General features: G+C 41.2%; 2 protein-coding genes across 8 annotated transcripts in view; one reads left to right on the forward strand and one right to left on the reverse strand.

The window, feature by feature from the left end:
- Positions 1-102: 102 nt before the first annotated feature.
- Positions 103-9,863, reverse strand: srd5a1 (steroid-5-alpha-reductase, alpha polypeptide 1 (3-oxo-5 alpha-steroid delta 4-dehydrogenase alpha 1)). Of its 6 annotated transcripts, none has more exons than XM_046057911.1 (6): positions 9,404-9,863; positions 8,947-9,113; positions 6,744-6,845; positions 4,502-4,652; positions 4,288-4,384; positions 103-332 (listed from the first exon to the last, which is right to left on the reverse strand). In XM_046057911.1, exons 1-5 carry the CDS (start codon positions 9,712-9,714, stop codon positions 4,318-4,320), a joined length of 798 nt encoding a protein of 265 aa, XP_045913867.1. In that variant the 5' UTR covers positions 9,715-9,863; the 3' UTR covers positions 103-332; positions 4,288-4,317. The 6 variants fall into 6 exon arrangements, with proteins under 6 accessions (XP_045913867.1, XP_045913866.1, XP_045913865.1 ...); XM_046057910.1 differs by having other exon boundaries at positions 103-399; XM_046057909.1 differs by lacking the exon at positions 103-332 and adding an exon at positions 2,096-3,062.
- nsun2 (NOP2/Sun RNA methyltransferase 2) overlaps positions 9,551-13,222 on the forward strand; it is a 13,260-nt gene continuing 9,588 nt past the window's right edge. Inside the window, exons 1-6 of one of the 2 annotated variants that reach the window (XM_046057904.1) lie at positions 9,551-9,568; positions 11,140-11,297; positions 11,540-11,644; positions 11,730-11,835; positions 12,039-12,110; positions 12,283-12,367. In XM_046057904.1, coding sequence (XP_045913860.1) covers positions 11,242-11,297; positions 11,540-11,644; positions 11,730-11,835; positions 12,039-12,110; positions 12,283-12,367 — 424 coding nt within the window. In that variant the 5' untranslated portion in view covers positions 9,551-9,568; positions 11,140-11,241. Of the gene's footprint in view, positions 9,569-10,175; positions 10,397-11,139; positions 11,298-11,539; positions 11,645-11,729; positions 11,836-12,038; positions 12,111-12,282; positions 12,368-13,222 lie in introns of those variants that run through there. The other variant, XM_046057903.1, reaches the window with a different exon arrangement.

Here is a 13,222-nt window from a genome sequence, read left to right on the forward strand (position 1 = left end):
TCCACGCGCATGCGCTCTACGCAGGATCTCTTAAAGGATGACTGCGCCCCCCATCCGCCCACTCCTTCGTCACTCCGGCCGGTTGATGAATTGCACAGAACAAATATTTGAATTTTTATTAGATAAATATTTAATTGAACAACACATGAAGTTCGCTGTAAAATGGCAAAAATGAATGCGGGTCCTGTGGTCCAGTGACTGTCGAAGCAGGGCCCCAGAGGTCCTTCACACTATATCTCCACCTCCCGGCCATCAGCACTGGGTGGGGGGACGGGTCGAGGGTTGGTTCATAGGGGATCCCCCATCGATATTAGACAAGACTGTGGCTGAATCTAGCGAGAATCACTGTTAACATCCTTGCTCCGGGCAGCTGTTTTTAAGTAATGGCACATATTTAAGCTGAAATAAAAAAGAATGTTAGCCTACACATATTTGCAAAGATGTGGATTTAACCCAGATCCACATCTTCATTTGCCTCTTTTTAGGAAAGCTCTGACAGAAAAGAAAAACACTGTAAACATTAAAAACCCTTAAAAAAGGAGAAAAAAAGAGCAACACAACTACACAATACAATTTACATAAAACATTAGACAGAGAGGAGGACCATACTGTGATGTCAGCTGGCATGTCAAATACTGCTTGGGGCTATCATCACAACATCTGACCCTTGAAATGCTGCTTACATACATACAAACTGCAGAAAACTAACACTACATTCCACAGGGTAGTGTTTCACTGCCCAAGCGTAAATGGAGCTCCCTTCTTGTTGTGTTTATTATTTCAGATGTACATTGCATACCCCTTGAATACTAAATGCTCATTTTCAAGGGGCAATACACAGCAGGTGGTGTTGATCATTCCAGGCTCCATACGCAACCCGGCCCCAGTAACAGTCATCTCCCAGCCCATTAAGCTCTATGATGGAGCGGAGGAAGGCTGGATCAGGTATATCCAGCACCTTCTGGTATGCATATGCATGTAAAAGAGAGTGAGAAAGAGAGCGTCTTGCATAATGCCCACCCCCAACCCCTGGTACTCACATGCAGCATGTGACACGGTCAAGGAAAACCCCCCCAGAGCAAACTATGTGCCAGCTAGGATATGTAGCTCTCTGTATAACACACTCAGGCATACACACAGCTGCTCACTCCCACTGTACGTCTTGTACAAATCACAGCTCTTCTTTCTATCTCCTATCATACACTGTATGAAACACAGTCGTTTGAGTGCACTGCGTGCACTGCACAGCGTCATGACACACCAGATTGAATAGGCTATTCCCTCATGTCACAGTCTCAGCTCAAGCCAAACGCCAATGCTGAATGCGTGCCAGTGCACGTGTGAGTGTGATTTCAAGGCTGGTTTGCCTCATTGTCAGTTTTTATGAGATCGACACATTAGTGGCATCTGGACCATCCATCTGATGGATGCCAAACACACATCCGCACACACATTTAAACAGAGACATGGATGGAGAAGTCAACAGTATGCTCTCAGGCTTAACAGTAATGGTAGATAATATTAAGGACGCAGAACGTAGCCTGAGACTGCGTGTGGCTTGAATGAAAATGAGGCTGCAGCATGTTCCAGATATTTAACCCACATTAGTGCACTGCTGCATTTACACCCTTAAATGTCAACAGCTATTTCACATTTTTACACATGAACACATTGCCTATGGTGTGTCAACCTCACTGTGTACTTATGTACAGTGATTGTCATCCAGCTGCAGAGTGGAGCTGCAAATCTGGACCTGCAGTTCCAGTCCACCTGCGCCACCTCCAGGCAAGAGATGCAACATCAGGAGTTTAGAAGATGTAGACATGCTGATATGTGCCATCTACAGGTGAGGAAAAACATAAGGTAACTGTGGCTGACTTCCGCCAACTTGATCGTCAAACGTGAGCTGCAGACAACTGCAGGGGTGGTGTATAAAAACACTGCCGTCAAGTCGGACACATTCTACTTCCCGTAGAGTGTGTGAGTTTAGGACAATGACTGAGATCAGGCAAAAGGTGGTTCCAACCATAGTCCACCTTGATGCAGCCAGAGAAAAGCAACTGTGGTCGCTATATTCAGAAAACTGGAGCCATCATTCTCCCACAAAGTTTTAATAACATGTGACATGCTGATGTTTTTCAGCGCCAGCCAAAGTCGGACAAAATTTCTAACCAGCATGCCTTGTGTTAAGTCAACCATGCATCACGTTAAGCGTCATTGAAGTCAAACGCACCTAATAGCTTCTTTAATTTTAACACTTGCACCACCTGCTGGCAATGACTGAGGCACAACGTTTATAAATGCTCTTTGCATATCATGCTTTTTGCACTTTTTAAACCAGCAAAACCTTAGTAATCGAAACAAATTAAAGACACAGACAAACAGACACAAAAAAAAGCCACAAGAGCCCAAAAGAAAAGAGTAAAAGGAAATCAGCATTGTAATTGGACTGTTCTGTAATGGTTGCTTAATAATGATCTACACTTTTTCAAGCAATATCATAGTTAGCTCTGATCAGCTGACTGTTTCTCCAGTCACCAATGGTCTATAACAACCAATTTACTAACATAAATACATGTTTAACAGAAAAATATTCATAAATTCAATTCCAAAATCTTAAAAGCTAACATTTGGTGTTTCAATACTAAAACACTGCCGCTGCAACACTTGTCTGCAGGTGGCGACACTGCTGGTGCTTTTCTTTCCTACAGGTGGGCATGTGTAAACTGAACATTACAGAATAGTTCTCCTTGTGCAGTATCTGCAGCGTGTGTGAATGAACAGAGTAAGACAGTTAAAAGCCAGTTCATTGAACTGCTTTGCATATAAAAAGAAAATCCAATTGTGTCTGCCTGAAACTGAATGATATTATAGTCAGATAGCAGGCTCAGTAAATACTGGCTGTGCAATATAGTGATGCAATTACAAGAAGCGTGGATACACAGAGGAAATAGCCTGGAAGAGACAGAGACAGCAGGGACCTCGACCATGAAGGATGTCACTCGGCATGGCCTTCAGCGACACACAGCCTTCATTTTTCATCACACTCAGACGCAGCGGTTCTGTTATTTATTGATGAGACCATGTGTAAAAACGATGACAAAATACATTTCTTTTAAATGCAAATTCATAATGACGTGACCTTGGCTGTCACCGCTGCTGGAAAATGTCCTCCGCTGGGAAAAGGGGGGAAAGGGAGAAACTCGCTTGCATAAGAATTTAAGTTGTGGAAAATGTTACCAATGTGATGAGACAGTTGTTCTAGTTTCCAATATAAACCTAATTTGAGGCACGCTGAAAAAAAGGCAGATCACCTAAGATGAAAGTGATTATAAAACAATTACAAAATAGAAGGTAATGTTAAGATCGCTGCCATAGTTTCCTTTTCTCATCTTTTCTCCCAGTCTCCCATACTCCTCAATACTTTCCCCTTTCCTTTCGTTAACAGTTCTTCTATCTCAGAAAACCCTGATGGAGCGATGGCTACGCTTTCTTCTTCTCATTTCAAGCATGGGTGAGTTATCGAGGGGCCATGCTTGATCTCCATTTGATTTCCCTGCAGCCCAGTAGCTGTTGACAGGCCTGCTACACTCTCAGCCTTTACAGGACAGGGATGCTGTTGCTTTTTGTTCTGAAGTGGCTTCTCTTCCAGGAGTTTGAGATGATGAGGTAAGTAGAAAAGTCTTTCTCATGACACCCTGAGCAAAATGAGGCAGGAAAAGGGTTTGGACTTAATTGAAAGTCCCTCTTTTTTCTATTTAATTCGAGTTGATGTTAAAAAGATGCACTTGCAACAGATAACTCTTGAGAATGGATAAAAAACTTTAAATGTCTGCTTTGCATTTCCAAGTTTATGTTCCATCTGGGAGGATATGCAGATCAGCGTAGAGTCTTAAAACTGTTTATTGCTGGTGCAGTGTGTTATAAATCCACTATATTACTGTTGAGGCATGCTACATTCACTATCTTACTTCTTCTGGAGGAGTGCTAAATGTTGCCTCTCCGGCAAACCTCCACACTTCCAGTACATTCACTGCATGATTGTTGAAGTTAACCCTATGGGCATTATTACCAAAGTAATGATAACAATAAAAATATTTGTAAGATGATGGCTTTTAACTGTTGCTTGCTTGCAGCTCAGATGAGATCTGTTCCAAACATGCAACCTGTGTTTCTTTTCTCAGTAAAAATAAATATGTATCTTCAAGGCTGTTAAACCAGAGCTCTCCTATATTAGAAAAAACAGATTATGGGAATGTTCTTCTCAGCCGCTTTAAGAACCAGTACCTTTTCAGGCTTCCAGTACCAACAGTGTTTTTAGAACAAGAAGGGAATCAGGGCCTTTCTACTTTTAGGGTAGTCTTCAAACTTAGCGAGGTACCATCTGTAGAGAGGGGAAAAGAGCCATATTCTTCTATTAATACAAGCCTTTGCTTCAAAGGGTTCAATACACTCCATGCAAACCTGCTAACTCTGTTTGCATGTGGCTTATTATTCTTACTTGTGGTGGGCCACAGCCCTGCTGGCGAGGACCACTGTGGTAAAGACGGCAAAAGCTGAACTGTGAACAGAGTGGCCCGCCAGAGCGAAGCCTGCCCACTCTGTTATCTCTCCTAAGAAGTTGGCTCCAGACACATATTCAAACATTCCGCCTGTGGGTGGAAGACACAGGATTTTAAGGCAGGTATGCTTATCCTTTCACACGTTCACTCAAGCAAAAAACAACCCAAATATTTCACTCTGGAAGAAAATACGATTTCAACACTGGCATCAATCTCAATGTAATTTCGAACCTGCACGTAGCTAAAAAGGGCATCCACACAACTGGCTGCATACTGACCATAGATGGCTGAGCACTTGCTGTTTGAATGCAAGTTGTGTGTAGTGTTGCTACCCTCTATGTGAAAATGGCAGATTCTTGGCTGTGGGGATTCCAGACGTGCCTGGAAGTTCATTTGGAGCAGCACAGCTCACAGCTTCCTCCTGCCTCGCCTTCTCCACTTTATTTTCCTTGGGGGTCCGGGATGGATTGTTTGAACAGGTTCACCGCAAGTTCAGGCTCAAGGTGCTATTGTTGTGACTCTGCTCTTACTCAGGGGAGTCACTCTCTTTGAGAACCTGTTATGATTACCGATTCATTTAGCAGAGGAAAAATCCAGCTTACGGTTGAACCAATTATGCGATTTAAAAAAAAAAGCAGCAATGTAGACTTTATTCTGCTTTTCCAAAAACATACCGCCCTCAAGGTATTTGGAGATGGGCCAAAATCTTGTTCACCCATCCCCCCTTCCCGTACTTGTCACATCTCACAGAATGTGCATCCATTCTCACAAAGTAAAGGTCATACGCTGTAAAACAAATATCCACCCTCAAAGCCTTTTTCCATCTTTGTTGAATTGTTTTCATTGTTAATCGACTTGTTTCAAGATTTCTGAAAGGTTCATTTCCTTGATAAGTCAGTGATATGCTCTATCACACCTTGTTTTAAAGGAACAGTTCAATATTTTGGGAAATATGCTTGCTTGAGAGCAAGATGAGTAGATTGGTGCTATCCTTACATCCGTCCGTTCAATGTGAAGCTGTGGCCGGCAGCCGGTTAGCTTAGCTAACTTGGGGGGGGGACACAGTTAGACTCGCTCTGTAAAACCCCTACCTGTTGTTTATGTACAGATTAAACAATCATGATATAAAGGCTATCTGTTTCCGCATTTACAGTGTTTATAGCTAAGCTAAGATAACCAACTGCTGACTGTAGCTTCACCGAACTAACACGAAGGTGCTACTGAGCAAATAAGGGCTTTACCCAAATTGATGAACTTACCTTTTAATACATTATTTATGTGCTGAAACTAGTTTTGGAATTATTGCATCCCACCTAGCTGAATTATTTAACAGAAAAATAAGCATTTACTACTAAATATGAAAGTAATGTTGATGATAACATGAAAGAGGCTAAATGCTATATTTAGCCTGAATCTTGAATCAGGCTGGTCACTACGCATACAGATATAATGTACGTGTTCCAGTATATGGCAGGATTGCTGTCTAACATGATTACTATCAACACTGTGCGATTTAGAAGTAAAATCAAGCAAACCCATACTACACACACACAAACACTACAAGTATTATGAGTCACTTACACACAAGCGGAGTTGGACCATATTAGAGTCAAAAGCAGCGAGAACCTTTTTAGAGCACTAATGTCAGGGCTCACAGTGGGGAAAAGATAACTACTGACAACCTGTGATTCTGCTTGCAGTGTGATTCTGTATAATCACACGACCTCACTGGAAAATTAGCATGTAGCGCTGTGTACAGAGACCACAAATTTCTGTGCTACGATGTGATTACTGCTTTCTTGACTTTCTTGTCACCCCACAGCAGTGCTGGAAAAAGGATTCAAACTCTGAAGTACAAGTAGCACCACAATGTCAAACGTGCCTTTAACAGGAAAGGTTAAGGCAAGAATGATCCCATTCACTTTGTTGCAGTCAATATAAAGAATTTAAGTGTTTAAGTTGTATATTGTCAAGGTTGGCTTCAGTAACTAGTAACTACACCTATTTTACAGTAAATGAACCAAAATAAATGTACAATAGTGTAGTGGAGTAAAAGCATATAGATACATGTATACTTCGCATCCTAAGTTGAAACATTAGATGTACTGTAATAGGAGTATAAGACTTGTTCTGTGGTGAGAGAAATAATTCAGCCCAGTGTTTCATGTCTAAAGCCCTTACCTGTGGGAATCTTGTAACCAGTCTCTCCGGGCTTTCTCAGGTTCCTTAGGATGTGGTCAGAGTGCACATTCACCAGCCAACCGACCAACCACAGTACAGACCCTGGAGACGAACCAACCAAAACGCTTTAGAACCACATTTTACTGACCAAAAGCCAGTCAGCCAACTGGTGTTTTTAAAGAAATACTTCAAAGGTTTTTTTGGGGAAAAAAATCCTTCTTTTGCTTTCTTTCCAAGAGTGAGAGGAGCTAATCAATCCCACTCTCGTTTCTGTGCAGTCGTCAGCCGCTTCCCTCTGATTTCAATCTTTGTGCTAATCTCAACTAATCGCCTCCCGGCTCCAGCGCCACACTTTATGCGCTGACACGAGCTTGGTCTGAGCTCAGTTTTCTCATCCAGCGCTCAGAAATAGAGCAAAAGTATTTGCCAAATGTTGAACATTAATATAAAAGTCAGAGCATGTTTCCACAGTATTCATTCAGTATTCACCAGCATTGTTGCTGCTGTGACCTATGATGCTTAAAATAAACTTGAAATCTTACATGCCACACCACATGAATACGGTGATATGATCTTTTTTTAAAACATTAAGTATCTGTTTTGTAGGTCATGTGAGGACTATGGCCTAAAATCGATATCATGAACCATTCACATTCACCTTGATAATGAAACAACAGTTATTTAAAAATTAAACAGGCAAACATTATTTCAAACATTGTGTTCCGTCGCTTCTGACATTATTTCCCTTATTAATTACAGTATGACCTGGTACAGTTTCTGGACTTATGGGCTGGACTGTGGAAAAACTGGGCTAATTAATTAGAACTATAAATCACATTATATCAGCCTGCTTCCAGACCTCTGAATTGCTGCACACATCCCAGATTTTCTCTTTGATTTAAAACAAAACAGTCGGCAAGAGAGTCATAATATTGGTAATTCAATATATTTGGCATAGGCCGCATGTTCCCCCATTTAAACACTATCACTACTTGTCAGACAGTCCATAATGGATTTACTGTATATACCAGTTACAGCTGGGCAATAAAACGTCAATAATTATTGCAATCTATTTTTCCTCGATATGAATATAACAAATGTTCAATAAATGTTTAATTTAATTCATTTGAATCAAGAACAAATCAGCACTTAGACTTTATTTAATTTTACTCAACATATTTTTATGTTTTTGAATGTTTTGTGAAGTGATCCACTGTTTGGCAAGTGTTTGTCATGTTCTGACCATAAAGTATACTTTAAAACCACCGTCTGGTTTCTTCAACTTTCACTCAGGAGCAGAAATCTGCCTTTCAACTTGAAAGAAATAATGATTTGACATATATCGTAATAAGTATTGATATTGACTGATTTTTTTATTGTCATAACATTTTTGGCCATATCACCCAGCCCTAATAACAGGAGATAGTCAAGTTTTAAAAATAAATTTAGTAAAAATGCATTTCTTCTTTTATTTTTTAGAGGAACTTCTTTCACATTTCTTCTTTAAAACTGTAGCTTCCTTCTACTTGTCCATTTTTATATTTTGTTACACTCGTTTTTATCTGCTGCACATGCCATGGTTGATAGGAATTGTAAGAGGAGTAAAGGGGCAGGAACAGTGGAAAAACATCTTCTCTAAATTGACAGTTTCCTGCGTTAGCTTGAACAGCAGAGGGAGCCAAGAAAAACTGCTGAGCACTCTGACTCTCACAAAACTGATGAGGGACAAAAGAGTTTGAATGGCGGCCATGTTTTTAAGCCAAGTCTTGTCATTTTAATTTTTTTAAATGGAGAAAGAAGGCGTGGGGAAGGAACAAGGGGTAGAAGGGATGACCTGGGATAGATGGCAAGAGGTAGGGATGTTATCCTGACTGCGCATCTGTTCCTCCCTAGTTAACTAAAATTTTTCATCTGTTATAATGTTTTACACTAATCTGCACACACTAAACACTATTTAAAACACACGGTCACTTATTCTTTGAATAGTTTATTAACCAATTACGTTTTTACTTGATTAGTTTCAGCACATTTTGATTTAATTTGAGTATTCTTCTTTGAGGGTACCACTTTCGAACACCACAACAGTCTCTCTTCTCCTTGTGAACTATGTTTAAAATGTTTTAATGCCAACAGCTGATAACTCATTGTGAATAAAACAATGTATATTTCCCCTTGTAGAAAGCGGGGTACACAGAACACTTACCTGCGATGCAGCATGGATGTGTAACCCAGTTTGCAGGGTACTCTGCGTAATGGCTCAGGTATCTGATCTGCATGTAGCCATTATAGATGCAGAAAACAAAGGCCAGGGCAAAAGAGGCAAATGGTGTTGCTTTACCTCCTCGGATTAAAAATGGATAAATAAGGGATCTGCAGCAGAACAAAAATGTTATCGACACAAGTCAGTTATTTCAAATACTGGCTTTGGCATACTGGTGTGCATGATTTGTTAGCTAGTACTAAGGATACAATACACATTTTTACAGCCTGATCTCTTGTGTTCATTACTGAATTACATCATTATTTCATATAGGCTATTCCTCAGCCCTCCTGTGTGTACACATGGGGAACCACTTGCTACAGTATTTAGGCTAGTGAAGTACATTCATTTTAGTGCCTCCAGGTGTAAAGTCATGGTTTAATTGATTGTAATTGCCTACCTCTGGATATAGTGGCAGAAATACATGGCAATGAGCAGCTGGTTTGGCAGTAGGGAGGTTTTCCCAGAGGATGTCCAAACTACCAGACACAAAGGCACCAGGAAGGCAGGCAGCTCCTGGACGAACCAAGCAAACTTGACATTTACTGGAAAACCATATTTGCTGGTAGCGTATCGCCCGTATGGGACATTTTCGAAAAGCAAAGTAACGAAAGTGCAGGCTGCCATGAAAACCATTAAGTAAGCCATGCAGTCCAAAATATACAGCTCCTCTTCCTCCGAGGAGAAGAGCCGGGAGAGCAGTGTGTTCATCACTCAGAGCGGGAGGGCTGACGTTGTAAATGTCACAACAGAAACAATGTAAATGTAACTAAGATTTGCAACTATTTAACAAACTTGCTGTCTCACCAGCTATGTAGGCTATGCTATGGACGGCATACACAGTACATGCAATTGGGTTTCCTATCCAGGACCAATCACAGTCCATGAACACATACAGCGATGGATCGTATCAGCCAATCAAAACGCTCCGTTTTGCATCGAGTTTGCGTGGTGTCTGACGTCACTATATTGATACATTAATTTGCATACCCTACCCTGTAAACAACTCCCTGGTGGCTCACTACACTGATTATATAAATTATAGAAAATGGCAAGCCAATAAACAAACCAAAAAGAAATAAATTCAACAAGTAGTTTCTATCGCACGAAATGCCCCTGAGATGTTTCCTTTATTGCAGGCACATTTCGAGGCCTCCTCGAGAGGTCCTGATTCACGTGCGTCAGAGGCAACACGTTTCGAGGATACACAGCGCAGCAATCCATCTTCAAACGCTCAGTACATTGACGAGTTGCAGGTCACTTTTCTCTGCATCCATCCACCACGTCGTTCCGCAGACTTTTCTCCAGAGTTGTGTGCTACTCCAACATGGGGAAAAGAAGCAGGCAGCGACAGAAAAACCAGACTGCTGGCAGGGACGACAGAGACAACGCTGTAAGATTCACCCTTCTGCTGCAGCAACTCTTGCTAATGTTCCGGTGTAAAGTGCTCGATCAGGCCACACGTTACTTCTGTTTACTAAATGCGAGGGGGGCTTGGACGAACGCGGTTACATTTTGAGTTGTTTTTTTTAAACTGAATTTGTGCAGTCATGCTGCTGTGACACTGCTAAACAGCTGCAACACCAAAGAGCTTCACTGTTAACGTTAGCGAGCGTAAACTGTTTTCAAAGTTATGTGTGACCACCATTTCTCGCGTTTAACGTCCAGATATGTGGGTGCCCTTTTATTGTTGTCTGGAGAGAGTGTGAGGCTTCACCAGACTTGGCACATAAATGTGTTAATTTAATGTGGCAATGCGTGACGTTACATGTAAGGGGTTACTGTTTTTTCTCTTAAAGGTCTAATAATCTTTTATCAGAACATCGTGAAGGGAAGAAGCAAGTATGGTTGACGAAAACCTATTGAAATATGTACTATTAGCGGATTACTACATGCCGAATTGACCTTTAGAGAATACTAAAATGCAACAGGTCACATGACATGATCTACAAGTTATTTACCTTTTACCATAGGCAAGAAAATATTAAATCGACAGAATTTAGAATGACATTTAGTGTAATGTTTTAATACAAAAGATAGCATCCCTATTTATTAGGTACTTTTCCAGCTAGTTCTGTACAGGAAGGCTGTTCAAATATTCAGTATAAATGACCCTACTAATGACCATGTGTTCAGGGCTGGGGAGCTGGCTATGCTGACATTGTCAAGGAGAATAAGCTGTTTGAGCACTACTACAAGGAACTAGGCCTAGTGCCTGAAGGAGAGTTTGAACAGTTTATGGAGGCCATGAGGGAACCGTTGCCAGCAACCATCCGCATCACTGGGTACAAGAGGTGAGCTTGACAGATGTATAACCTGGATTCAGACTCTTTTGTCTTGTTTGCACAATGCTGGAAAATGAATGTGCCCTTTCTTTCTGGCAATTGAGTGCACCCCATAGAACATCGATCAAGACATTGGATTACTTGTAAAATTAGTAATCAAGTATCTAAAGATGCTGCTCCCTTAGAAGTTGTATACTTTTGTCTGTTGTTGTACCAATGCCCAATTTGACCTCCTCCTTGTCTTATTTCAGCCATGCTAAGGAAATCCTCCACTGTCTGAAGGAAAAATACTTTAAGGATATTCAAGAGCTGGAGATCGATGGTCAGAAGACTGAGGCTCCACAGGCTCTGAGCTGGTACGATCACATGGTTTACCCAAGGCTAAAAAGACACAGAGATTCCAACTGCAATCTCATTACACACTGTGTTTATCTTCTACAGGTATCCTGATGAGCAGGCCTGGCACACCAACATGAGCAGGAAGATCATCAGGAAGTCACCCCTGCTGGAGAAGTTCCACCAGTTTTTGGTCAGCGAGACAGAGTCTGTGAGTCAAACACAAACCAAACAGAACATTTACCAGAAACACCCGTGGGCATGTTAAAGAAGTGAACATGTGCAATGCATGTTTGAATATTGGCCGTGTTACACTTTTACCCTGCGTGGGTAGTTCGGAAAATGGGGAACACAAAATGTCAGAAGTCGTCAGAGAAATGAAGAGACAAGCGTTGTTTTTGTTTTCTCTTGCAGGGTAACATCAGCCGACAGGAAGCTGTCAGTATGATCCCTCCTCTCCTCCTGAAGATTGAGTCCCACCACAAGGTAAAAGCACTTCCTTCTTTGAAGGTTAAGAACAGGAGGTCTGTCATGTGTAATGCATTTCCTATTGATTTTATTTTTTCTCTCTAGTGGCCCCTTGTAAGACCCTTTTCCTGTGGTTTTAAACAAAAAAGATATTGTTTTGAAGTGTTGACATGCATGTGTTCCTACACAGATTCTGGACATGTGCGCAGCTCCAGGGTCGAAGACAGCCCAGCTGATTGAGATGCTCCATGCTGACATGGACGTGCCGTTTCCAGGTTAGAAACACACATTTATAAGCAGGAAAGATGCTTCAGTTACTGATTTATTTGTATTTTACTGGGGGGGTCATTTGTTCACATTTATTGTAATTGTCATGCACAGAGAAAATCTGTGAATGTAAATCAGTATCTACAGTCCCCTCCAAAAGTATTGGAACGGTAAGGCAAATTCCTTTTGTTTTTGTTGTTCACTGAAGACATTTGGGTTTAAGATCAAAAGTATGAGACAAAAGTTCAGAATTTCAGCTTTCATTTCCTGGTATTCACATCTAGATGTGTTAAACAACTCAGGACATATCACCCTTTGTTTGAACCCACCCTTTTTCAAGTGAGCAAAACTATTGAACATGTGACTGACAGATGTTTCTTGTTGCCCGGGTGTTGCCTTTTAGGTTCAAACATTAAATAGCTCTGCATGACTAGTCTAAGTTTTCATCCTTGGTTCAAACCTATAAAGACTGCATTTCCTGTTAAAGAGGATAAAGCAACATGAAGACCAGAGAGCTGTCTATGGGAGAAAAGCAAGCCATTGTCAAGCTGAGAAAAGAAGGAAAATCGACCAGAGCCATTGGACAAACATTGGGCATAGCAAGCACAACAATTTGGAATGTACTGAAAAAGAACTAAACTACTGGTGTACTGAGCAACAGACATCCAACAGGTCGGCCAAGGAAAACAGTAGTTGATGACAGAAATATGGTGAGAGCTGTGAAGAAACCCCCCAAAACATCAGGAAGTGACATCAGCAACGACCTCCACAGTGCAGGGTGAAGGTATCACAATCCACTGTTGGAAGAAGACTCAGAGAGCAGAAATACAGAGGCCACACCACAAGATGCAAACCACTCATCA

This window comes from Micropterus dolomieu, linkage group LG09 (genome assembly GCF_021292245.1).
Source record: "Micropterus dolomieu isolate WLL.071019.BEF.003 ecotype Adirondacks linkage group LG09, ASM2129224v1, whole genome shotgun sequence".
Taxonomy (NCBI): Eukaryota; Metazoa; Chordata; class Actinopteri; order Centrarchiformes; family Centrarchidae; genus Micropterus; species Micropterus dolomieu.

Coding starts and splice junctions, on each gene's coding strand:
- srd5a1 (XM_046057911.1), bottom strand. CDS start 9,714: ATGAACACACTGCTCTCCCGGCTCTTCTCCTCGGAGGAAGAGGAGCTG. Junction 9,114..9,403: donor TTCTGCCACTATATCCAGAG/GTAGGCAATTAC, acceptor GTTCTGCTGCAG/ATCCCTTATTTATCCATTTT. Junction 4,385..4,501: donor AGGGCTGTGGCCCACCACAA/GTAAGAATAATA, acceptor CCCTCTCTACAG/ATGGTACCTCGCTAAGTTTG.